At 39.2% G+C, this 25,421-nt stretch overlaps 1 protein-coding gene and 1 long non-coding RNA gene across 2 annotated transcripts in view; one reads left to right on the plus strand and one right to left on the minus strand.

The window, feature by feature from the left end:
• Positions 1-3,742: 3,742 nt before the first annotated feature.
• Positions 3,743-10,270, minus strand: LOC108166654 (uncharacterized). The gene is made up of 2 exons (XR_001777004.1): positions 8,696-10,270; positions 3,743-8,080 (listed from the first exon to the last, which is right to left on the minus strand). It is a non-coding gene; the product is annotated as an uncharacterized LOC108166654 (long non-coding RNA).
• Positions 10,271-11,434: 1,164 nt separating this feature from the next.
• The window catches only part of tsc22d3 (TSC22 domain family, member 3), a 42,869-nt gene continuing 28,882 nt past the window's right edge, over positions 11,435-25,421 (plus strand). The window contains exon 1 of the mRNA XM_008420364.2: positions 11,435-12,150. Within this exon, the coding sequence (XP_008418586.1) occupies positions 11,810-12,150 (341 nt within the window). The 5' untranslated portion in view covers positions 11,435-11,809. The remainder of the gene's footprint in view (positions 12,151-25,421) is intronic.

The following is a 25,421-nucleotide window of genomic DNA, read 5'->3' on the forward strand; positions in this document are numbered from 1 at the left end:
CCAGGAGGCGATGCTAGATGAGAAGAGCCGGAGGGGACTCCGATTATCCTGCGGCCCTGTCTGGAGTCCAGCTTGACAGCAGCCTGGAAAACAGAGCAGCAGTCCTGAAATTGAATTGGGGAGGGTTTAATGGGGTTTAAGGCTTTTGCTGTCAGTGTGACAGAGTTAGATAACTGAGGAAAATGTGAAAATGAAACTGACAGACGGTTTGAATGCAGATGTCAGTTGGAGACGGAGGAACAAAGACAGAAAGACAGATGAACGCAAATGAGGCAACAAAAAAGTATTTACAGCGCAAATGGGATGTTGGATATGAGACTTTTTTAAATTGATTTTTAAATGTAATTCTGTCAAATGCATTAGTAATGCCATAAACACAACCAAATTTAACAATCAAACCAAGACTATTCATGTAGTTGGAAGAAATTATTACTGCTGCAATCCAACATTGTGATCCTATTTGTGCTTTAAAGAAATTTAGAGGAATAAATGACTTCTTCCAATTAAGAGGACTACTTGTAAGCTTCTTCAAGAGGACAAAGTTATAAAAATATAACCCTGGGGTTTTTGTTAGCTTCAGTTTGCACACCAGAGTTAGCACAGACCTGAGAGCACAGTTTACTGCTCTCTCCCACTCTCTGTCTTTCTGAATTGTCAATCAAAAATCAGCTGAGGTGAGCCCGATGAGTTAAATAATTCTGATCAAGGCAACTATTATTGCTTTCTTTGACTTACAGATTGGTTGCAACTGTGTGTTAATGAAGGAATAATGTACAACAAAGTTTGTGGCTGTAATACGACAAAGTGGGAAAAAGCTGAAGGTGCTCGAATGCTCTTGCAAGGCTTTTTACCCCACATTGAAAGCCGCCACAGAAATGAACATTTTTTAAGCTCTCACTTCAGACTTCCTCTGTTCCGCGTGACCTAATTGTGCAAACTGCAATTTGTATTTCAAATAGTACTCCCTCCTCTAGTTTCAAAGAAAAGAAAAAGCCTTTCTTCTAAAGTTCTGCTGTTTTAATTGTCCACTTTGATATCTGCTCTTCTACTTACAACAAAAACTAGTGCACTATTTAAAATTTCTTCATCCTACAGAAGGAAACTTTTTGACTTTGTTATTTTTTCAAAAGTTTCTGGGAATGATCCCTGGAAAGAAAACTTAGTGTTTCCTTTGCATGTGAAGATGGTGGTGCATAGAATATGGAAAACTAAATTTAAATGTGATGCTTTTCTGTTTAAAATCAATCATAGTAATACTGCTTTGTAGCCACAGTAGGAATGACTGAATCGGCCTCTTGCAGTAGGATGTTTGGCTCATTCTCTCTCTCTCTCTCTCGAGATAATTTCTCCTGGGCCAACCCTGGAGAGTCGTGACAGCCTGTGCATGGATCCCAAAGACTCCCCCTAATCTGAAGGACCTCTGGGACACACTGACTGCCTTTTATTTGTCCTCACAATTCTCTGGCCTCAGGCGCGACTGGAAGACATGCTTCAGAGAAAGATGTGAAGCTGAGATGGGGGAAAAAATGGGAATAATAAAAAAAAATGTATGTATATATATATCTGAGTATGCTTAGACCCCTGAGCATCATTTAGAAAAAAACAGATTAGCAGAAAAAGTTACAAAAAAGTGAGCAAATGACAGAACAGCAGGAAGCAGGTAAATAGCTCAGAGGATATTTTTCTTAGCGTTTTTTAGAAGCACACCTTTTGTGTGTTTTTTTTTTTTATATGTGTGAAAAAGCGTTAGATCGCAAGCTTCAAGGATCAGCCAGAAGTAAGACTGAAAAGAGCTTTTTGTTTGAAGTGGCACCGTGATACAAAACAGACAATAGACAAAGACAAATTTGATTGTGACTGTCAATTACAGCATGAAGACGGATAAAACTGCAGTGTCCGGCACAGAAATGCTGTTTGCGACCAAACCAACGGCACCAGCAGCTCACAGAAGAACATCCTGCTGGGCTGTTGGACAGACATCAAAGTCAGAGGCCTCAGATAGTTTCTCCGTCACACTGAGTGACCCAGCAGCACTTCACTTCCTCCATATGTACACGCAGCTCGATATCTATAAGCCCCAACTCAAACACACTCGGATTTCTGTTGATGCTCTGTGCAAACTGTACGCTGCGACATTTAGCTTAGACTCAGATTCATATACTGTAACTCGTCACCCAGGAACCATTTCGCATCAGCAGACTGGAGTCTCTCACAGTTGTCATGATGTTTCATCTAGAAAGGCTTTGAAATATGGCTTCCCAGTAGTACCAACACTGACAACGCGTCCCACTCCTGCCCCATTACCATAGATATATGTGGAAATGATCTCTACGGTGTTTAGAACTAAAACTAGGTTTGTATAAGTGAGAAGCTAAACCACAAGAAGAAGAAATAAGAAGTACGTTATCACATTTAAAGTCTCTGGATTTCACGCTGTCTATCAGAGGGATTTTTGTTCATATAGAACAAACAGACGTGCTTTAAAAAGTAGATTTTCTTTCTGTGCTCTGGAGAAATGTGTGTAGACTGTCAAAAAAAAAAGTTATTGTCTGTTTTGAGACGAGTGAAAAAGCAGAGCGCTTTTTATGTTGAGAACACCCATATTCTTAAAAATGCCAGGCATCTTTATGTGAAAGCTGGAAGCAGAGAAAAATCAACTTACTGCATGGCACATTTATTTATTTACATTAAAACTCCACCAGATGAAGCAGAGTAAAAAAAAAAAAAATAAAAAAAAAAAACGTTGACAATTTCTTATTTAAATATATTTCTGGGGACCCTAAAATGAAACTCACGCACAATACTGGTGATAAGTTAAGTTACTGACACATACAATTACTTAAAACTTTTCTTAGAATAAATAATGCATAGTGAAGTGGAGTGACTCAGGATATTAAGTATAATGAACACAAAGACAAGAAACTGGCACAGAGAGTCCAGATAACCACTGAAATCTGTCAGTATTTAGAAAACAATCCTGCTTCCTGTCAGTGCTAATTGACATCAGTTGCTTTGGTCTTAATTGACTGCCCAATAAAGACTTCCTATTACAAAGATATCGCACTAAAAGATACAATGGGGATTCATAAAACTAATGAATGACCATTAGAAATCCATAAAAACTGGCAGACTAAAAAAGGTTGAATGACTCAGTTTTCCTCTGATTTATTTTTACCCTCTTCTGTAAACACATTGCCTGCTGGATAGCATTCACTGTCATTCAGTAGTAAACAATCAGAAGTGGAAATAATTGTCAGAATATGGGAAACATACTGACCAAAACACTTCTCTCTTCTGTATTACCCAAGAATGAGTAAAACTAAATATGTGACATTTCATTTAATGCTAATTAGCTAAGGAACAGGTCTGTCTTACACTCTGTTGGATATTTTGAAAGATACGTCTCCCCAGATGAATTCCCGGATTACAGCTCAGTTTAATTCAGGCATGAAAAAGACCATACACAAACACAAAGAAAACAAAAAGACCACACTCTTAATGTCGTTCAAATACAGATCAAACGGCTGTTTCTCCTCTGGTGAACTCACAATTTATTAGCTGCAACAAAATGGAAATCTGCGTTGTCCTCTTGAAAATTTTGTCAAAGAAAACAGACCTTATGCCATTTGTTGTTACCAGTTTCTTTGTAACAGAGTCTGACCAGGACTCCGGTGAAGGCTGGCCCCTGGAACGACTGATTAGATTTAATTAACAGTGAGTGAAGAAGCCCCTGTAGCTGCAATGTTTTTTTTTTTCTTTCTTTTAGAAATACTGTCACCAGAGATTCAACATGGGAACCCCAGGGGAGATGTTCTTGTAGTTGTTGCTTTGTTTGATCTACTTTAGGCCCCTGGCAAGCGTTAAATTTAAGTTTTGTTGCAAACGTTTGAAAACACTACACTGACGTTTCCACTGTGGAGGCTTAGCCGAGGACACTTTTATGGTTTTTCATGCATAAGAGTTTGCTGTGACTTTGCTGAGGACACTAGTGTGGATGTTTTCAGTCTGACTGTTGACACATGTAAGCTCCAGGACATGGGACTGTCTGACAGACCAGACAAACACTGGGTGCCGCCATCAGCATCAGGATTACATAAATGTAATGAAACCAAGCAACACATCCACCCTCACTTCAACTCGCCACCCACAAATACACAGGGGGCAATCATGGGAACGAGACACACCTGGGAGACAATCAACGGGGAAAGACGCAGAGACAAGACTCACAGGGAACAGGATCACACAGAAACTCAAAAATAAACATAGAAACACAGATTACGACATTCAGATAGTACATAAATTTGAACATTCAAGCCAGGCATCAGTTTCTTAAAGCTGTCCATTTTCTTTTTCTTTCACTTAGTAATATCCAGTCTGAAATAAATTACTTGGGTCTGCAATGTGGACCTGCATGAAACTAGACACATTTTGAATAAATCAAAACTGATCAAAGAATAAAAACTTGTATTGCAGGTCCTGATGTTCATCATTTTTGGCTACTTAGAGACTATACATTTTTTCTTTCCTGGATCTTCCTATGATCTGTGGTGAGTGTGCAAATATGTCAGGATGCCTAATTGTGGATTAATCATTTTGGCATGACATAAAATATCAGATATGCTTTTAATTGCTTAACGTCTGCTGGTGAGAATCAGCAGAAGTTGATTTAACTCCAGTCTTCCAGAATTGGAGTTACATTCTGTTTGATTTAAAAGGGATCCCATTAAAATTGAAGCTTAGCCTGGAGAATAATCAGCATAAGCCTTTCTTCCCACATGTTTCCTTAAAAAGAAATGTCTCACCTGAATTTAAACCAGAAATGTTATCAAGGCTAACAGACTCTTTTCAAGTGTAAGCATCATGATTTACCGTTACACAAACTGCAACACCAAATCTAGAAGCATAGCAAATCATCCCTTCAAAGAAGGAGAGTTGGAAGTCAAATGTACTGTACATGCTGCTGTCGAAAGGACACCGCCTGCTGAGCAAAAAAAAAAAAAAAAAAAAATCCCATTTGAACTTCAAATAATCAGCAGAAACATACAGGGGAGATCAAACATTTGAATCAAAGTAGCAGCACTTGAAAAATTGACTGAAGGGACAAATGAATTATGGGAAAGCACAGTCTTCTAAAGGAATATCCCAAGGTTGTTCGGCATTTTCCTTTTTTTTATTTAACACTTATCAACAAACTTTTGATGCATTATTCCATCTAAGATCTCAGTGGGGAATATTTGCTGTGCGTTGTACAGTGCTTTGAAGTTCATACTTATTGAACTTTTTGGTGTTTTATTCCATTAAAACCACACAATTCATTGTGTTTTTAATAGGATTTTATGTGGTAGACGATACACTAAATGTTTAGGTTTAGAGGAAGGGAAACAATCCGGATTTTACAACTCAGCTCCCCTCCAGTCATTCATTTTAAAAACACATTTCATTGCTATTACAACTGTGATTTACAATTACAATTAATGAACAGAGGTTAACAAACATGTAACATCTACATCAGATTTGCTACCCTTTTCCTGCTGAAGAAAAGCAAACAGTGCTTCCAGCTTCCTCCTCTTTGCCAAAGCAAGTATCCCACTGCATGATGCTGCCACCTCCATGTTTCATCGTCCACACAAGGCACAATATTTTGCATGTAGGTCAAACACTTTTGCTTTAGTGTCAGCTATCCAAATTTAATTTATTTGATGTCTCTCATATAGGCTTGTGGTAAATGTTAATTTTTTTTCTGCCAGTCTTCTATAAAGACCATTAAAAAAAACAAAAAAACATGTGACTAATAGTTTATCTGACAACAGATTGTACTTTACAAGCAAGTGCCAACATTTTCCTTCCACATTGTGCAGTAACATAAAAAATACACTGAAATGTCAGAGAAGTTTTACCAATGCAAACCAGGCTGCAAAGACTAGGGTGGAGAAAACGGTGTAGAAGGTAGTTTGTTTCATGTTTCCTCAGTGAGGAAGACAAACTGGTAGATGGTGGGATGTGTAATTTAAAAAGAAAAAGGAAAAGGTGGATATAAAACTGAAGTTGAGTAGTGAGGAAGGTGGTAGAGCAGGGCACTGAGAAAGTGAAACTAGGCACGTTGGGCAATGAGCTCAGATGTAGGTTTCCTGGCAATTACTTCTCCAATTTAATATATGGCCTAAATCTACTCTATGGCAAGCACATGCTCACCACTTGGGTTCAGTGCTGTATGCTCCCTGTGATGAGAGATTGCCTGCTTAACGTTTTTTTTTTTTTTTTTCTACAATCCAAGGCTAACCAGAGGTAGAGCATTTCTTAAAGATGACTGGACAGCAAAGTTAATCCTCAGAGGGGGTGAGAAGCTTAAGATTATTTGCCATATCTCACCAACCAAGGATATGAGTCTGTCTGGGTCGGGTGTCTTGACCAATTGCAGCCCAAGGCTGGAGGATCAAATTCACAGGCGAGAGTAAAGAAATAATGCACTGGGATGGAGACAGTGCCATAGACTGAGTCTATATTCACCTATAAAAAACTGGACTCCAATATTATTCCATGAATTAAGAGAAGGCTCGCTATGCAGCATGTTTATCTTTTTCTCCATGCTCTTTGATCCTCACGTTGCACGTTTCTCTAATTAAGAGCCCAACTGTACAAAACTACTAGAATGTAAACACAAGTGTTAAATTGACAATGCCAGCTCCAGTTATAAGCGGATTCTGCAATTTGCGAAATGTTAAGCAGAAAAAAAAACAAGTCATATTGCCCTTTAGATGCATAATTAGTATAATACAAAAACAAGCATACTGTATGTTTTAGTTTGCTTTTACTGCCCTCTAGTGTTATTTAAGTTAATTTGTGACGTTGATGTCATAGCAGAGTCTGTGAGCATGTTCAGTCACTGTTTGAAAACACAAAATGCAACAAAATGCTCTGGAATTAGCCAGCATTTCTAACAGTGTTCAGAAAATATTGTGTGTGTAATTACTAACTGACCTAAAACAGAAAATATTCAGCCTCGCTTAATAATACAGGTAGTTCTGTGTTTTTTATGTCCAGTGTAAGGCAGGTTTTTTTTTTCTCTTACTGCAATTATTACATTTCACAGTTTAGACACAAGTTGGAACTTTTTTCTCATCTTCCAGGCTGCATACGAGGATTCAACCTCTGCGCTGAAATCTGTACACTGGTGGAAAGGACTTGTCTTGCATCCATATTGCAATATCTACAAAACAGAGTTCCATCAATCTTCTACCACAATACAAGGCTGCAAGATTTTTACTGATGGACTGAGGCAGGTTTTATGTCAATCATCCTGATGATACTTTTTGTAAACTAATCACTGGTTTCACTCAACAAAGGTTTCCTGGAAGTCCTTCAGCATCCAAGAGTTTAGCATGGTGAAGCAAAATGACTTGTGAAGACCAAATTATACGTCTGGACACATTCTTGGTTTTATATTGAACATCTTTAATTAACCAAAGGGTTCTTTATAGACATGTACATCTTAGGTCCACATACTCATAATTTCAAGTCTGGTAATGCATACCATTTTGGGATGTATTACCCCAAATGGGCTTAAGTTGCTTTGAAACTTAAATGATAGCAAATATTTTAAACTTAATTAAAGTCATACCAGCTGAGCTTTTGCAATTTTGCACCGTGAAGCAAAAGGCACGCACATGTTTTATGTCTGGGCTGAATTATCAGAATTATTTGAGCAGATTTTGGAAGCATGCCACCGGTAACACAGAACATCCACTATCCTACTTTCGGTGACCTAGTTTAGACAGCTGTGGGACTCTGTCTTTAAAAAAGCAATTCCCCACCAATCAATGTTTTACACACATTTTCTGCATCATTTGGCATGGTGTGATCTAAATGTCCAGAGACTTAATTTCTGTCCAAGCAAGTTAAAACAAGACCTCAAACAAAGTATAACAGGCAGAGATAAAGCTCTCGACATGCATTCATTACTTGGTGTCAGTTTCTGTGCATTTTTTTCAGACAGAGATTTATTCAGTTTAAACCAGTTGGATTCAGGCATCTTCTTGTACTATTCTAAGTAATATTCTTTTCCTGCATGTTTCCTGAATACCTCTGGACACTTACGGTCCTAACAGGCTTCGTAGACCTGAAGACGCCGGCGGAAAAAAACGGCGTCTTTCAAGAATCAACTGCCACTGCTCTTCCTGCCATTCTCGCTGCGTGAGGTTCGCTTCGGATCAATACGTCTGAGTTCTGACCTCCGTTTGTTGGAGCCCACCAGAGCGGAGGAGGAGACAGGAGGACCGGGGAGGGAGAAACCAAGATTTTCCTGCCAGGCCAGTCAGCTAGCTCCAGGGCTAGCTACAGTGGATCCCGAAAGCCACAGGAAAACGGTGGAGGCCTACACACGAGCCTCGAGCTTCATCCAGGGTTCATCAGGTCCCGCTACAATCTGGGCTTCAGCTGCATCAACCTGGGGGCCCACAGTCCATTGCATAATTTGGTAATTCGGTTCAGCCGCGGTGGTGTGGAGGATCGTGTTGGTGGAGGAGACGCCGACATCGTGCGAGCAGAGCCCCGCGGCGTGGTGTTGGAGGCCGCGGAACCGGCTGGGGCAGCTGCCGCTGGGACGGTTCAGGAGTACGTGAGTTATGCCGGGGCCAGGTAGACGCGGACAAAGAAAAGACTCATGTAATGAGAACNAAAAAAAAAAAAAAAAAAATACCTCTGATTTAAAACCCTGGACAGGTTGCCAGTTCATTACCGGGTGACATAGAGACAAACAAGACAAACAGCCTTACACACACAATTTAAAATCATATTGTGTCTAAAGTCATGTCTAAAGTCTTGTCTCATAATTAACCAATCAAATGGTGAATGTCTAGACTTGCTTACCTGTCCTGCAAGCATATAGCCACAAAAAATAAGACAGTAAAACTTTCACCTCTTGTCATTGTCAAAGTTACTTCCCACAACACATAAACAAAAGATTGACTGAAGATCCAACACAGCAAAGCCTGCCTGATGTTATTTTACCCTGTTCCTTCTTCAAAGACTTTCTTAAGTGTGTAGCCACGTTGAATCATTTTCTTGCATTTTTCATTTCACAATTCTCCTCACACTCTCGAATGAGAACATGTTAGGACTGAAACCAGGCCAGTCAAGTGTTTGTATTTTCTTCTTTCATGCAATGTGTGCAGAATAAAATATTTTTTCTTTGTTTACATGCTGAACAATACTTGGATGTCAGTTTTGTTCTGAGTGTTTTCTGTATATTTTTCTTTTAACACTGCCTTCCAGTAGGGTGACTGATCTTTTTACAAGGGCCCTGATGAAAATCGCTGTGAAAAGAATGGATTTCTTGCTGATAGCAGCGTGAATGGTCAGCAGAAACGCTGTCCATTTCATCCCAAAAACATATAGAAAACCAGATCACAACCAGAGGACCCATCACATTTTCACTGAGATGATGCATACAAGCAGTCACTGAATACAGAAATGTTCAGCATTGCTTTTAGAAGAAGGGTTCAGTAGTAAAGTATTGTACAATTTATGAAAGAAATCCAATACTGCGGCAATTAACAAAAAATATTTCCCAATGTAATTCTGTGCCTTTATGGCTTAGCTAATGATGCTTGAATCTATTTGACAACTTCTGCTAATTCAAATTTTGTGCAAAATGAAGACGTATGAACTGTATTCTGGTGCGAAACACAGAATGCAAAATTGACTGCTAAACTGAAAACTCCTTCTTCAAATAGCAGTTAGAATCATTTACTTGAAAACATCCAAAAGCTGTGAAGCTACGTACAATAAAATCTACAGCGTTGAGTTGTTTAGCCAAATCTGAGGTACCACACGCAGAATCACTCAGCCTGCAGCTAGACTAGAAAGAGTAGAAGCAGATGGTTAATCTTAAAGCAATTCCTCAATGCTTCCTATTTCCCACTAGATGGCAGTCTACACCCAGATTAGACTGCCATTCTGCTCTCACCCAACCAAACTGTAGCAGCCTTGCTGCCTGAGGACATCATTACACACTCAATAAAGCAATAGTCAGTCATTTTCTCTGCTAAATTGATCCCCCTGCTCCCCTACAATATGTGCTGTGATATATATTTTTTCTGCAGCAGAAACCGCCTGATGCATAGGAGTACAATTATCTTGTTGCCGTGTTCTTGCGTGACCATCCATCTGTTGACAGCATGCAGTACACTCGTTGGTCAGCGGCCGAGGTCAGCAGTGCCATCATCCCGGCGCATCGGCGCGGTTGTAATGACACTGTTCTGGTTTGTACAAAAGCTTGTGAAGCATGTTTCTGCAGGGCACTACACACACACAGCTGCACAGCTTTAAAAGAGATATGGAAATCGACAAAACTGCTATCAAACACAGTTTGGGGGCCTGATAAGATTATGGCTATGTGCAAGTTGAGAACACACAGTCTCCTGCTCTCACTGACACACACACACGCACACACACGTGCACACGCACGCACACACACGCACACGCACGCACGCACACACACACAAAACAAAGAAAAGAACATACACACTAAATCTATTTTGGCAAATAAGCTCATTAATGTCACATTCTGCCTTGAAATCATGTAGATAAAGACCATCAGTTACCATCAAATACAAAATAAATGCACAAACTTGTTCAGATGCTCAATTTAAAACTCTATAGTCTTGAACTTTTTTTTACATTTATTGGTCAGATGAGACTAAAACTGAACTTTTTTCTCTATGTGCCATGATCTCATCGTCTCTACTGTGGTAGGAGCATCATATTGTGGAGATGCTTAGCAGGAAACTAGAAGCTGGCCACAGTTGATTGTAAGATTGATGGAGTGCTGCAAAAAAATCTAAGATTGAGGTCAGAGGTTTTCCTTCCAGCAGCACAAAAATCCTAACAGTACAATGAGCTCTACAAAGAAATTGTTTAGATCACACTTTGTGCTCTAAAGACGTTTATTTGAGTGACAGCAACATGACAAAATAGGAGAAACTGCAACAGAGAATTTTTTATTTTAATTTTTTTGCAAGGCCCTGAACTGTGTAAAGTCCTAACGAGAAGCAGGCCTTTTCAATTAAATGTGCCAACTTTAGCTGAGGCAACCCTTGCGTGCTTTTATTTTTCACAACTTAGCACATCTTATCACAGTTTAGAGTCGCTGCAAAACCTTCTCTCTCTGGCAACTCCTTGGGCTGTCAGCAGGGTAAGGTGGAGCTTAGACAGCTGCACATGTTTCAAGCATGCTCAGCAAGGTTCCCTCCCTCTCAGTCTCCTGTTCTCGCTCTGGTAATCTGAAGGAGAAAGAAGGAGGGATCAGTTTCTGCAAACAGTGATGCTTTTTACCAATCACAGGTCTTTCCACTCCCTCTGTGTGTCCTTCCCTCCTCTTTTGCTCCCTCCTCCGTGTCTCTAGGCACGGCAACTAAAAAAAAAAAAAAAAAAGTTCAGGGAAAACAGTGATAAGCAGCAAGCAGCTTCTGGGTTTTGCTTACAAGCGGACTCCCGCTGAATCGATGCGAGAGAATGTTTGCATAGAACTCTATTTTCCTGCCACTGTAGCAAAACAGTGCAGCAACGTCGGCTCGGAACGAAAAAGCTGCAACACAGGACTTCCTCAGGAGGGGAGACTCATTGACAGAAGCAGGCAGAGTGCGTGGCGACTTCTCAGGAGGAGCTCAACCTGACGCTTTAGCCTCACTGGCCCAGGCGTGGGGACAGGATGACACACTAGACTGTCCCTGAACTTCTTCCACTTTGTCCTCACGTCAGTCTCTGTCATTCCTGCACCTGCTCCCTTTTCCTCACTCACCTGCCCACGAAGATGTCAGACGAAGACTGCCGCTCGCCCATAGGCCTGGACTGCTGCAGCTGCTGCCTGGACCTGGCCAATGGGTGCGATGACTCCCTGTCCAGCAGTCCGAGTCGAAGCCATGGCACAGCGGGGGCCCTGCCACCGAGCCCCACCAGCCCCAGCGTGAACCACTTCCGTCAGCTCCGCAGCCAGCTGATGTACCAGAACCTGAATACAGACAAGCTGAACAACATCATGAGGCAGGACTCCCTGGAGTCGGTGGTGAGGGACCCCTGCTTTCTCCTCAATGAGGGCATCTGCAGCAGCAACATTGACCAGACTATGTTGTCCATTCTACTCTTCTTTCACAGGTATGTTTAATCTCCTGATCTGATTAAGACATACTTAATAAGTCAGCGACTGAATCTAGAAGGTCTGTTCTCACAATACCAAATTCTGATTTGAACTGAAAACGATTCTTTATGGTTCTTAAAGAGGATTCATGAAGAAGTTTGCCTTATCACCTGTAGAAGTGTGCATAAAATCATCAATAAAAACAAAGCTAAAATGTATTTTTAAAGTTCAAATTTTATTGAAAACAGTTATATGACATCTAAAACAGCTATGTAAAAAGATCCAACTTTTAAACTAAATCATTTCAGTATACTTGCAGATCTTCTCAAATTCGTGCATGTTCTGACATGTGCAATCAAACGTGCGCAACTCTGACAAATCTGGGATTTTACTCTGTGATCCGTGATTTTGTTTTTGAACTTCCTGACTTTACATGCAATGACTATTGTTTGCATTACCTAAAAATAAATCAATTTGTTGGACCAATGGGGGGGAGGGGAGTAAAGTTCATTGTGAGAAACCAATTTCTTCCCATAACTTTATTAAAATAATTCTTTTATGGTTTGACACTTTCAGTCGAAATGTGTTTTTTTTTAAAACACATCTTTTTAAACCTCATAATTGAATTTTTGAGAAGGACCAGAACCTATTAAGTCTTAGCGATTTAAAGTTTAATTTGCAATGTTGCTTCAGTTTTTTTCTAAAGAGCTGCAGTTTTCAGTGTTGTTTAATTTCCTGGGTTAAAGTCGGGCTGATGTCATTTCAGAGAGGAAAATCAATACATATGCTGGAAAATAAAATCCCATTTAACAACGTTCGTACACAGCATGCGAAACACAGAAGCATCAAGGTCGATTCTTGACCAATGAAAGATACATTTTTATTGATTTAATTTTACAGTAATCTTGAGGACATTCTTAATATTTATCTCAGCTTTTGTTTTCTCATTGTAAATACTTACGTTCACATAATCTTGTATTTTCTTTAACATTTACCGTCACTGTTTCATTGTTATCAGAGAGGCTGATATTTTATTGCTGTTCCTCAGTTATTACATATAATTACCAGAACAATAAAATATAAATAAATTATTTGTATTTGTGTGAAAATACAAAAACTAAATAAAAGATCATAATTGTAAATTCACTGCCGTCTTTTCATCATATTAAGAAGTCAAACGATCCCCATTTTGTACGTACTGACTATTTGGATAAAAAAAAAAAAAAATCTATAAAACTGTTTATTTTTATTAAACCTTTTGGCTTCACTCTGGAAAATGAAGTTACTGTTAAATTTTTCAGTTGTTTGGAGGCATTACCACATCAATTATGTTCTCTGAATAGGAGCTACAATGATGCAGATTACCCATACTAGTTAAACTTTAACCAGCCTTTGCTTTCCTGTACTGTACGACTGCTCTAATCTCTTTGGCTCATGATATATTTTGCATGAATACAGACCATGCAGAGGACATAAAGCCATTTATTGGAATCTTCGCCTGATGGGGCTGCACAAGTATTGCTATTACTGTTTCTTTTGGAGTCCTGCTGATGGAGTCAATAGTGCTAATTATAGTTATTCTTTAGCACAGCCTGCATAATGTTTGTATTTGCATGAAAACACCATAGTTGCAGCAGTCAGAAAATCTTCCAATATAAATGAAACAACACTTACAGGAAGTTTCCAGGAGGACTTATCGGCGTGATTGTTGTTTGAGGCAAAGCCAAAAAGTCGAGATCGGTACCAGGATTTGCGATTCAACAGAAATGAACTAAACAATATTAATCATTTATCTGGAGGCGACTACAGGTGACTGCAATGGGGGGCCGCTTTTGTCTCATTTTCACTCTCAAAAGTGCCATCATGTGACAAACTTGAAGAGTTGTGAACACATACAGTACAATGACTGATCATGAGACTTCATGTTTAGGAAAAGAGCCAAATAACAGTCAAAACACAAAGGAGTGAAAACTTCCATAACAGCAGCACAGTGTGTCAAAGACCTCATAAAAACCTCCCCATGAACTCTCTGAACAGGAATTTGCTCCCTTCACACAGCACTAACAGACAATAGGACAAATGTTGGTAACAAACAAATTACGCAACGCAAAAGTATGAAGAATTTCATGTTCCTGTCTGAAACTTAATGACTTTAAGGAGTGAAATCCTCAGCTATGTGTGAGATTGTTTGGTAGTGATGGGTTTGAAATAATAATGAGCAGAGCAGGCAAACGTTGCATAATTCACGTAAGGATGAGATTTAACCTTAATCTCCCAGATCTTGCCCGCAGACTTCATTTTCCAGCTCCGTTGGGAAAATTGTGAAAAACGGCTAATAATTCTTTAAGAGAGCGTTGGAAATTACAGACAGTAACACTGTTGAAAATTGCGCAGAAAACAGCGGAAGTGGGACCGAGACAGTCACTTTCCTTAGTTTCTGTTTTGTTTACAGCAAAATCAAAACCGTATTGTATGGAAAATTGTTGGCCAGTTTATCTCGAGTTTATGTGTGTCGAACTTCTCCAATATAAGAATACGACTGCAAGGAGCACTTACTTGCCTAAACTTGCCTCTTTCTATAGACGAGGAAATAATTAAAGAGCTTAAAACAACTGGAACAACTGTAATAAGCAAGCCTGGACGAGAACGTCAGCTAATCTCGCCACCATGCCTGGTGAAGAGGGAGTACAAAACAATTTCCACAGCTTAGAGAGAGCAAATCTTTCCAAGTGAGATTGTGCTGTTTTCAGTAAATATTCCTTTATTCCAAGGTTTTCTAATACATCTTTATCAGGTGTGCAAATAAAGAAGGAGGCAAATAATTCATATCAGTTCACTTGGAAAAAATCTGTGGCATTCTGAAATTACACTGCATCTAATCTCTGGTGAAATTTTAATAAAATCTTCCGTCATCAAGACTTCCTTATTGCTTTTACATCACCATAAATACGCAGCAGACGCTGTAAATTCCTTCTTAATCCAAGGTGTGCCCAGATAGTGACCAATTTGGTTAATTTATAAAGAAGTCACACCTGAAAATGTGCCTCTTATCAGTGAAACTTGACCTGACTACAGCTCCTTAGCTTTAAAGAGGCACGATTTGCATGAATGGTGAAACAGACACATGGAAAACTGAAGCAGGGCTCAATGTGCACTCAGTTTCACCCATGCTTTTGTGCAGTGTAGCTGCTTTACGTGAGATTAGTTTCTGTATTAACATCTCAGGATGAAACACCATCTCTTAAGTGCCTTCCTATGCAGATCATATTAATATGGAACAACTCAAAACAGTCTGGAGTTCACTTTCCAAATCCTTACCATTTAATGCAAAATGTATTTTCTGACACGCGAGTTAACAAACCAAATGGATTGCGTGCTGAAACAAGCCCAGAGATCCGAACAAAATCATTGCGCCGCCTATAACATAAAAAAACAAAAAAAAATCAAATCCCTTTTCCAATGTTACAAAGGCATTCTTGTGCAAGAACGATGGATTCTGAAATCCTGCAAAGACACGGCACAATACACGATCTGGAAGGAGAAAGGCTGTTCCCAGAACTGTTATTAGCTATCCCTGCGCTGCCCACATTAGAGGCAAAACATCATCATAAGCCATAAAAGTTTCCTAATTACGGATCTTGATCTGTGCTTTCTTATGAAAAACAAACCACAAAGACAATTTATTACTCGTAAAGCAAAGATGAAAAGTGTGTTTCACAAAGGTCTAAATAAAAAACTATAATGATTAGTGGGTGGATGCATAAAATCATCCAAATACTTATGAATTACTAAATCAAATTGCATTCATATTGTCTATTACTCATTTATTTGTGATATAAGCAATAATAATACACCAATAACAGAAATTCAACTATAAAATAGATAACTAATCAGTTAGTAATTTTTTTTTATTTTTTTTGTTTTCCTTCACATTATTATCTGAGTTAAGTAACACTGGTGACCGTATCAAAATCCAGGTTGTTTCCATGTAAGTAAACATGTATATTATAGTTAAATAACGATTACTGACCAAAAAAAGCAATATTATTAAAGGATAACAATTTTGGCCCAAATGATCATATTGGTCCATTCCTAATTATCTAATGTAAATATTTTCTTAAAAAAAATGTGCTTGAAGAATTATATATCTATATTCTTTTGAGAAAATACAAAATTGCATACAAATTATGTATTTTTGATGTACTCTCAGTAGACCCATGAAATGGCAGAAATCCCCTAAATGCATACAATCCTATTATTGATTTAAATAGTAATAAGAAAACCATGTAAAATAATACATGAGGTATTTTAAAATACCACCACTACCTCACAACATGTGCGTTTGTGCATAAATTCTGCTCCTTTTGAATTGACATAACTGCATCCGTCTCATTTCAGTTGCTCACATGAGGTCACATAGCCTCAATTTTTAACTCTCACCCCCTTAAATGCGTCGTGATGTAAAGTGCAGATGTTTGATGGGCTCTTTTTTTCCGACAGACTGTGAAATGTCTCTATCCCCCAGGATACAGAATCCGTAAAAAAAATTAAATAATAAATCTGCTCTTTTCCTGGTCCTGCATGGCACACAGCTAGTTTCATTTTGTGCATTGGGTATTGGCTGAGAATAAAAGGCACCTTCAGCCAATAAAAAGCAGATTTAGTCACACTCTGGGCCGAGGCATTAAAGCCTAAAATGGAGTCTTTAATGACACCTGGCTTTTGAGTCGATGCCTATAACAAAGTGCAGGCACACTCTGGTCTGTTTCTCTTTTTATTACACTTTATTTTTTTTTGAAGAAAAGTCTGAGCTGTTGGAGCATCCGTGTTTGAAACACAGTTGCAGAGGGCAATAAGGCCAAAAATGTCAGGGGGAATGTAATAGATTCATGACTCTGACAAATAAAGGCCATGAGGAGCAATGCCAGAATGGAGAGTTAAAGCTTCAGTAAGAGTCAGGCTGTCAGACAGGAGGCTGGAAAGAAGACAAAACATAGTCCGGACTAACTAAAAATAGGGTGCTGTTGATAGTGAGCTGAGGTAAGATATAGGCAGAGTGCTGATGTTTGTGGTATAAATCAAACAGAGTGCGAAAGAGAGAGGAAGTCTTCATGAAAAGTTTTTTTTTTCTTCTCGCTTTCCAGAGTTTCCTCTACAATAACAAGAGGTGGTCAGGGATCACCATCCAGCATAAAAGACTATTTTAACAATTTAGCTTGGATTTGTTTGCCTTTGAAACACATACTGGGCCATTTTGTTTACTGGAGGACCTGGTAAAAAATGAATGCACAATAATTATTTTTTAATTGGGCTTTTATTGCCTTGTTGTGCTGTGACTTTGTGAATAGCATGGGAATGTTCTTGGTGCATTGCTAGACGATTCTTGGAACCACCTTCACATAGTTGGTGTTCTAGTTTATAACTGCGTCAGACTGTTAAGGGCCTCAGACACCAGGCGATCCGGCCTACTGTCTGTAAGAAAATGCTTGTTAGACCAAAGACAAAACATGAAGAAAGCATACATTTTACTTCTCATTTTACTTCTTAAACCTGCACAAACACAGACAATGGAAGCCATTATTATGATCCTGTTATGCAAACAGAAATGAATGTGTGTGTGCGTCTGTGTGTGTCTCAACGTATAAAATGTACAGACACACCCTGAACCACAAGTTCATGCAATCTGGGCTGTAAAACTCTTTCTTAAACGACACTGCTGCCACTTTGTGCTCAGTTGCTCTTAGCAACATTACAAATATTAGATATATCACAGAGAGCTATTCTTTTTCTCCATGAACTTTGTTAGATTATTTGTCTCAATATCACTAAACGCATTTTTCTTCTGCATAGACATAATAATAGTATGGTGTAATTGCAGACTCGCTACATTATTGTCACCAAAGGAATGCAGGTTATTCAGTCAATAGGTGATGGAAACACCACAAAAATTGCAGAATTTCTATATAAGATTTTCTTAAATGAGTTATAGCAATAACTTTTCATCTATATTTTAACAGATTCGTATATTGTTGTCTCAAATGTTTGTATTACAATTTATTCCAGTTCATTTTGGCTCAGATCCCCATTTGCACCAACTGACTCTTGACAGTTTAGGACCCCCAATCAAACCAAAATAAGTTTGAGCAAAAAGTGCAAGTCTCCAAGCTCTACGTTAGACTGCCATGAGAACACAATATAAGCACCGTGAAAAAACATATAGGTTAAATCTGTGGAATGCAAAAACATAAGTATGCATTTTCAAATGAAAGCCAAGACTTGGACAAGGTTCATTTGCTGAAACAAATAATAAATTCTTCTTTTTAATGAAATAAAAATCTGTTTGTGTATCCTCTCAGCATGAAACGGCACAGAGAATACGCAAACAAAATAATCATATTTAAGTGGTCCAAATGAATATGGCAGATTTTCTGCCAAATATTGTCCAAATGCTAGGAATAAACTTGGAACCTGTCTGTTTTTAATCGTTTTAGTTTCTGCATTGACCTGGTATGAGGCATTTTAAAAGCACAGGAACACTCCTGAATACTCCTTCATCATACAGAGGTGACCCAAAGCATTATTAGCACATCACAACAACAGAATCCATCTAAGCTCTTTTGTCCCGAGCGTAGATACTGTATGTACCAGAGGAGGATTAGAAATCTACGAATGACCCATGTTAGTCATTGAAGTCACATCCTCAAGATCAGATTGTGCAGAGAAGCAATTAAGAATTATGACAAGGAGCTGATCATGAGCTCTCTCCAAAAATGATATGATCTGGTCAGCTCCCCTTGCCTGAGCAGACACAACCAACCAAGTCCAAACATAAAGGGAGGCATCAAGGAGAACAAGATATCAGATTGCAGGACAAAGGAAATTGGGCTACGAGTATGTCAAAAATGCGACATTGTTTCTGAGCACTCAGTCCGACTCGCTGGTATTTTTGCTTTGTTATCTGAGGAGCAGGATTCCCCTGTGGCTCCCAAAAGTATGTTTTCTGCTCACTGCCAGTGCTATAAAGGTTCACAAAACTTCCCCTACTTCACAAAATACTAGTTTTTACTTAATGGCATATGCAGGCATGGAAAGATGCATGTGTGCAGGATATTTTAGTCCACCTTTGCCTAAAATGTAAAATATCTTGATTGGCTAAAAAAATCCAATGCCTTGCTATTCCCCATATTTTTCACCTTCTTTCTTGACAATAACAAAGAAAAACGTGTGTTAAAATATATATCTGTTTTTCATAGTATTTGTCTAATTTTGAGCAAGATTTAAGACTATTTTACTTGCTATTTTATATTGCCATTGATAAAATGGCCACAGGATGATGTAAGAAGAAAAGAATGACAGGCAATTTCAATTGTTATGAAACAGCTTTTTGTAATTTATGCTGGAAATTCTCATGAGTTACTGGACTGATTGTGTAAAAGAAACCCCAAGAACGTTCTCCTAATGCTGCTTGTGATAGAATGTTGTTGTAAAACATAACAATTGTCCAGAACCTAAATGAACATGGTGATTTTGTAAGTGCACCCTCTGAAACTATATATTTGTGGTTTAAAAAAATGATGTGAGGAAATCCTTCTGGATCCTGCGCTCATTATTGCCACATTGCTTTTTCTCTCTCCTTGAGTTTTGTTCTACTCCACATCTCTCTGAGTTCCAGTTGGCAGTTTCTGGGATTATGCAAGTGTGCAGACAGGAGGTGGTGATGTGGTGGGGTGGAGCAGCTGTGACTGGTGCTCCCTGTCTTATCTTTCTGGACCATGGCTATGGTGCCTAATTAGATAATAAGAGAGCCTGTCAACACACTCTCCTTTGCACGCAGCCTAACTCAAATAGTCAGTGTAGTCATCTTGCCTCTATTTATATAGATGTTTTACTGTATTTAGTTTGGAAAGTGATAAGGCACAAGGGATGGCCTCCAAGATTGTGCAAAAAATATTCACACCACACGAGTCTTTGTACATTTTGCCACATTGCAACCACAAACCTCACCAAAGTAGCACATTATTGTGAAGCGGAAAGATAAAAGATTTCAAAAAATCCAGATTTAGATTTAAAAATCTAACAAGTGTTCCATTCCACCTTATCTATAGCCATATGTTTAGGGTCATTTTCCTGCTGGAACATTTTGTATGTGAGCCAAATTGTTTCATTTTGGCCTCTTCTGAGCAGAGCACCTTCTTCCACATGCTTCCCGTGTCCTACATGCTTGTAACATTCTTCCTTCAGAAATGGCTTCGTCTCCAAAGCCATTTCTTTCGTCAAGGACAGCTTTGTGTATTGCATGACTAATAGGTGACTAATCAAGAAATCCTCCTTCATGTTCTTTTTGCAAAGCCTGTCGGCGTTGGTGGACAGACGTGTCTGGTGTGTTGCTTTGTCTCCATTCCTGAGAATAAATTAAGCATCTTGTTTGACTGAATTTTTCTGTTAGGGTTTCAGACGAAATGCTTAACATAGTTTTCAGATTGTTTAAAAAAAAAAAAAAAAAAAAAAAAAACATACAAAAATAAATTAATAAAACCCTCTAACATTTTAAAAATGATACATAATTTTTCCATGTAGCAAACTATTTTGTGCTGTATGGATACAAAATCCTGACAAAAATGCATTCAAGTTTGAGTTTTGAATACGACAAAGCATGTTGCTGCATGATGTCTCGATAGTAGCCGTAGTGGACGCAGGACTCTGAAATGTTCACCATGTTCTGATTTCATCAATAGGAGTATCCCACTTGTTCTCTGACTTTGTGTTAGTTGTGATGTTCTGACCTTCCTAGGTACTATTTACTAACTTAAAGAGAAGGTCAAACGTAGAGACAGTGGAAACAAATGGCTATTGATGAGCATTGAACACTTCAGCAGGTATATGATAAGTTGTACGTTGCTTGAAAAGCTTAAACTCTTTGTGCACCTAGTTAATGTAACATAGGAATTATTCTCCAACAAAAATATGTTTGAAAATCCTTAGGCAATTACACCTTTTTGTTGTTAAAAGACTTGGCATCCTCAGACTTTATTTGAAATTAATTCTGATGTTGCTCCATCTGTTTTTCTTTCTGCTGGATGCCTGTTTCATAATCCCAAGTGTTTTCATCTCACACTGCATCACTTTCTTTTTTGTTTAACCACAGTAGCCTGCTCCACACAATACACCCAGACGGTGCTTTTGTGGAGCAGGTCTGAGCCAGGACTATCATTAGCCTATCTTATTCTCCCTGGGTTTTATTCACATGCAGGTTTGGGTACATGATGTACTCTCAGTGTGCACATGCACAGACACAAAGGGAGAGAGCGAGAGAAAGAGAGAGCAAGAGAGCGAGAGAGAGAGAAGTGCAAAGCAAATACAGAAGAACTGTGGTTATGTTTAGATTAACTACATGAAAGACCACAAAAACGTGTGCAGCTTCATTAAGAAGAAGATAATAATGGCTCAGAGAAACATACATCAACCTGGAGGATGACCTTGTAACTAGTAACAAGCTATACTAAGACAATATTGACCCAGCATATAAGTAAACTTTGCAGCTTCTCAGGGCTTCATGCTGGCCTTGGAACTACAAAGAAAACTTCAATTCACACAAGACCAATTCACAATTTAACTGAGAGTGTAGACCTGAGAAAAACCTTTTTAAGTTTAAATTTATGTGTGGACAGCCATAATTTGAAGCCAGGCTAATAATTTATGCTGCTTGGTAAAAAACAACGTCATGTACACAATAGCTGGTTACAAATAGATCAGAAAGTTATCATCCTATGCTCCTGTTTTCATTCTTATTTAGAAGAAGCACAAGTTTCTGTCATGTGTCAGTCTAATAAGAAAAACATTTAACATCCAGATAAACTGAAAATGATTCATGTCACCAGCAGTATTTAGATTTAGGATTTAAAACCCTTCTTATAACTCCAGACAAGCTTTCCAAGAGTGTTAATTTATAGAATATTGTGATGTTTTGCTTATAGTCAAGTAAAAAACAATACGGTAAAATGCTGCTAAACCACTTGCATTAATACAAAAAGCACAATTAAGCACATGGACAATTTAAAAGGGGCAAAAGTCAGTAGAGCTGAACTGACTGGTGGGCTCAGTTCACCCTCCAAATTAAATTCCTCCTCAGGCTTCCTGTAACATCAAGGCGTCTCTGCAGACGCCACATCTCTTAGCATTTCTGAGCAAAAAGAACAACTTCTCAGAGATTCAGCGGGTCTTGGATCTTTTATCAGGACTCAAAAGTTGCCACACCAGACCCCAATCCCACGTTCTGCTTTCAAAGTTACAGGACGCCTGCAGTTTGCCAGCACTGATGAAATGTCTGTGTTAGTAAACAGCTTTAGGTTCTTTGGGTGGAGGGGCAATTTAGGGAGACCTGACTTTCCTAAACAAGACTCCTCCTGTCGTGCAATGCCTAAAACGGTAATGAGTTTGGTAATAAGAGGGGGAACATAATTTTGGGCAAGCAGCCCATCTTGAATTGAGTTATGCATCACAAAGTTAAATGGGTACAAGCGTTCTTTGTGGAATAAACAGTTATGTACAGTGGATGTTTTGAAAGTGGAGGTAAACAGGATTTATGTTCAAACGTCTCACATGTGACGTGTGGCTCCAACAGCACCCAAAGAACTTCTGGGAAAAAGCGTCATTAAACTGTGCAACGCTGATGGATCGAGGAATAAAAAAGGTAAACAAGCTGAGCACCTCACCCAGGTGTGAAGCTGGGAAACGAGAGAACATGTTGGGCAACCTGCGCGCTCTGTGGTGCAATGGGTTTGTTTCATAAAGCCGGCAATAAATTATGGTTTTTATTATTCAAGAAAGCTCATTTCCCAGTTAAAATATACTGGAACTTGGCAGACACTGAATACAATTTAGCTGGCATTGTGAGTTAAGGTTAGAGTATTCATGCCCTGCATTAAAACTGGTTCGCTGATCTCCATGAACCATCAAACTCTGGGTTTGATGAATGGAGTTTCCTGTTTTGCGGCAGCAGTTCCAAATTTCCAAGATTTGTTGCACATGCACTGGGTTTCTGCACTCCTGGAAAGGCCACTGGCAAAGAAAGAAAAGAGAGCAACTAAAATAAAAATTGAAGGGGAGTTTGGGCAGCGCGAAGATGAGAAAATATTTGTCGACAGGTAGGCCTGTTCAGTCTGGCTCTGCTTTACTCTTTCTGGGAGATTTTTTTTTTTCTTTCTGGGAAGCAATATGTTGTGAAGGAAAATCTGAACTTATTGGCCACGTTTCAGATAGCCTGTGATTGTTTCTGGCTGTTTGACAGAGAAAGAGACGAGACTGAAAGAGAGTGGGAGGCACCAGCCAAGTCAAATCAGCGAAAATAACAAGATGCATCCTGTCCGTGACCTCACTTCTGTCTGCTTCGCTCTCCACCAAGGAGCAGTTTAAACTGGTTGGATCTGACAAGACTCTCTCTCTCTCCATCCCTCTGTGCCATCCCACCACCATCAGGGACAATTAACACCAGCGACATTAAATACCCTCCTTCTGCATTCTTTCCAGTATGGTGTCATGGAAATGAATGACTCAGGGATTCATCGTTATGTTTGCACGCTTTGTTGTGTCCACAATCTGGGATTAAGCGAAACAGTAGTCCTGCACGAAGCATGTTGGTGTTTCTGGAACAGAACACAGTCAAATGCAGCCAGGCTGATGAGAAGAAGGGAAGGATGACTATTTTTCTCTTACTTTTCCTCATATGTACCCAGATTCCATCTAGGCTGCCACCCACATCCCTGACACAAGTCTTTCAGGGGCCGACAATGCACACAAAGACCTATTTATTACTAGCCTGAATGTAAGGTGTCACATAACGGGAAGACTCGGAAGGAAAGAGAGTCAGAGCGAGAGAGAGAGTTGTTTACGTAACAGTTAAGGTTGCAACCTTTCAGTATTCGTTGAAGTTAGTTGGGGTCAAAGTGGTTTCCGTGTGTCAGTGGGAGGATCTTTTGTTGTGGGAGCGCCTGAGCAAAACAGGAAGACCAGCATCTACGCCCTTTCTTCACCGAAACTTTGCAATCACAGCTGGACGTATATCACAGGTCAACTGTAACATGTCAGAGGAGCAATAACACAGATGAAAAAAAGGGGAAAAAATTGGTTCCATGTAGTCAGCAGTACATATTCGGTTTTTCAGTAATTTTCCACAAGTGCTAAATTCTCCCAACGTTTACGGGAATCCAGCAGGAAATAATCATCTGCTGCAGGAGTCTTTCCCTCTTTGCCTTGCATCGCCTATTTACATGTCAGTTCCACACACTTGCTTCATCTGACCTTTAAGTGCAAACTGATCCATCATCCTTAGGCTTGTTTAACTTTCATCTGAGCAATACTTCTTCTGCAGGCTGCTCTTGTATGCCAGGTCGTGGCGTGGGAGGGAATAGTGCACATACTGAAGAGGAGGTTACTAAGCTGTGCTTTTTTTGTGTTGAATGTTTACAAAAAGTCTGAAATGTTCAAAGTGCAGAGAAAAAACATGTTTTGCTTTAAGCACTTTGAATACCAGGTGTGTTGTTGTGCTGCACAAAGCTCAAGATGGTAAAAATATCCTGAAAAAGGGGCTTTAGTAATAAAGAAAGCAAGTATTGCTGCATACATGCAGTACATTGTAAATGTTGTACGCCTTTGACTTTTGCCACACATTATCTCTGTACCACCTGCAGAGATACGTAGCTTTGGTGGACGGATCGGTTGACAGGAAAACACTCCATAAATGTGGCCTTCACTGACCAGTGATTTAGGAAGTCACATCAAATAAACTCTAAAAACATCAGCCCTATGCTAAGACATGGTGTTGGCAGCGTGATACTGTAGGATGTTGCTCTAGGAAGGCAGCAAGCAATAGTGGTTTCTGGTGTGGCCTTAGTGGCTCTCTGCCCAGGGCAGTACGGGACTGAACAGGGTTGTCAAATAAGAAAATAAAAAATATAAAAAATATAACTGATAACTTTATCAGTTATACCCTCAGCAAGTTTTCTATTGCTTACAGGCATGTGCAGCAGGACAAAGTGGAATTGGCACAAGGTGTATTTGTGAACAATGTGGCTGTAGACCACAGCCGGCTGAGGATGCTGAAGACAGTATATGACTGAAGTTTCTCAGTCAGCACTCAGAGTGTAACTTAAGAGATTTTTAAAGACTCTGGTCTGAGCTTCACAATCAGTAGTTCAAACTGTGAATACACGTTCGCAGAAAGTCATCTCTATGTAGCATTAAAGTCGCCTCTGATTGAGACGAGCAAGTAAACACTATAAACACTGGACAA

Source organism: Poecilia reticulata, linkage group LG10 (assembly GCF_000633615.1).
Source record: "Poecilia reticulata strain Guanapo linkage group LG10, Guppy_female_1.0+MT, whole genome shotgun sequence".
Lineage (NCBI taxonomy): Eukaryota > Metazoa > Chordata > Actinopteri > Cyprinodontiformes > Poeciliidae > Poecilia > Poecilia reticulata.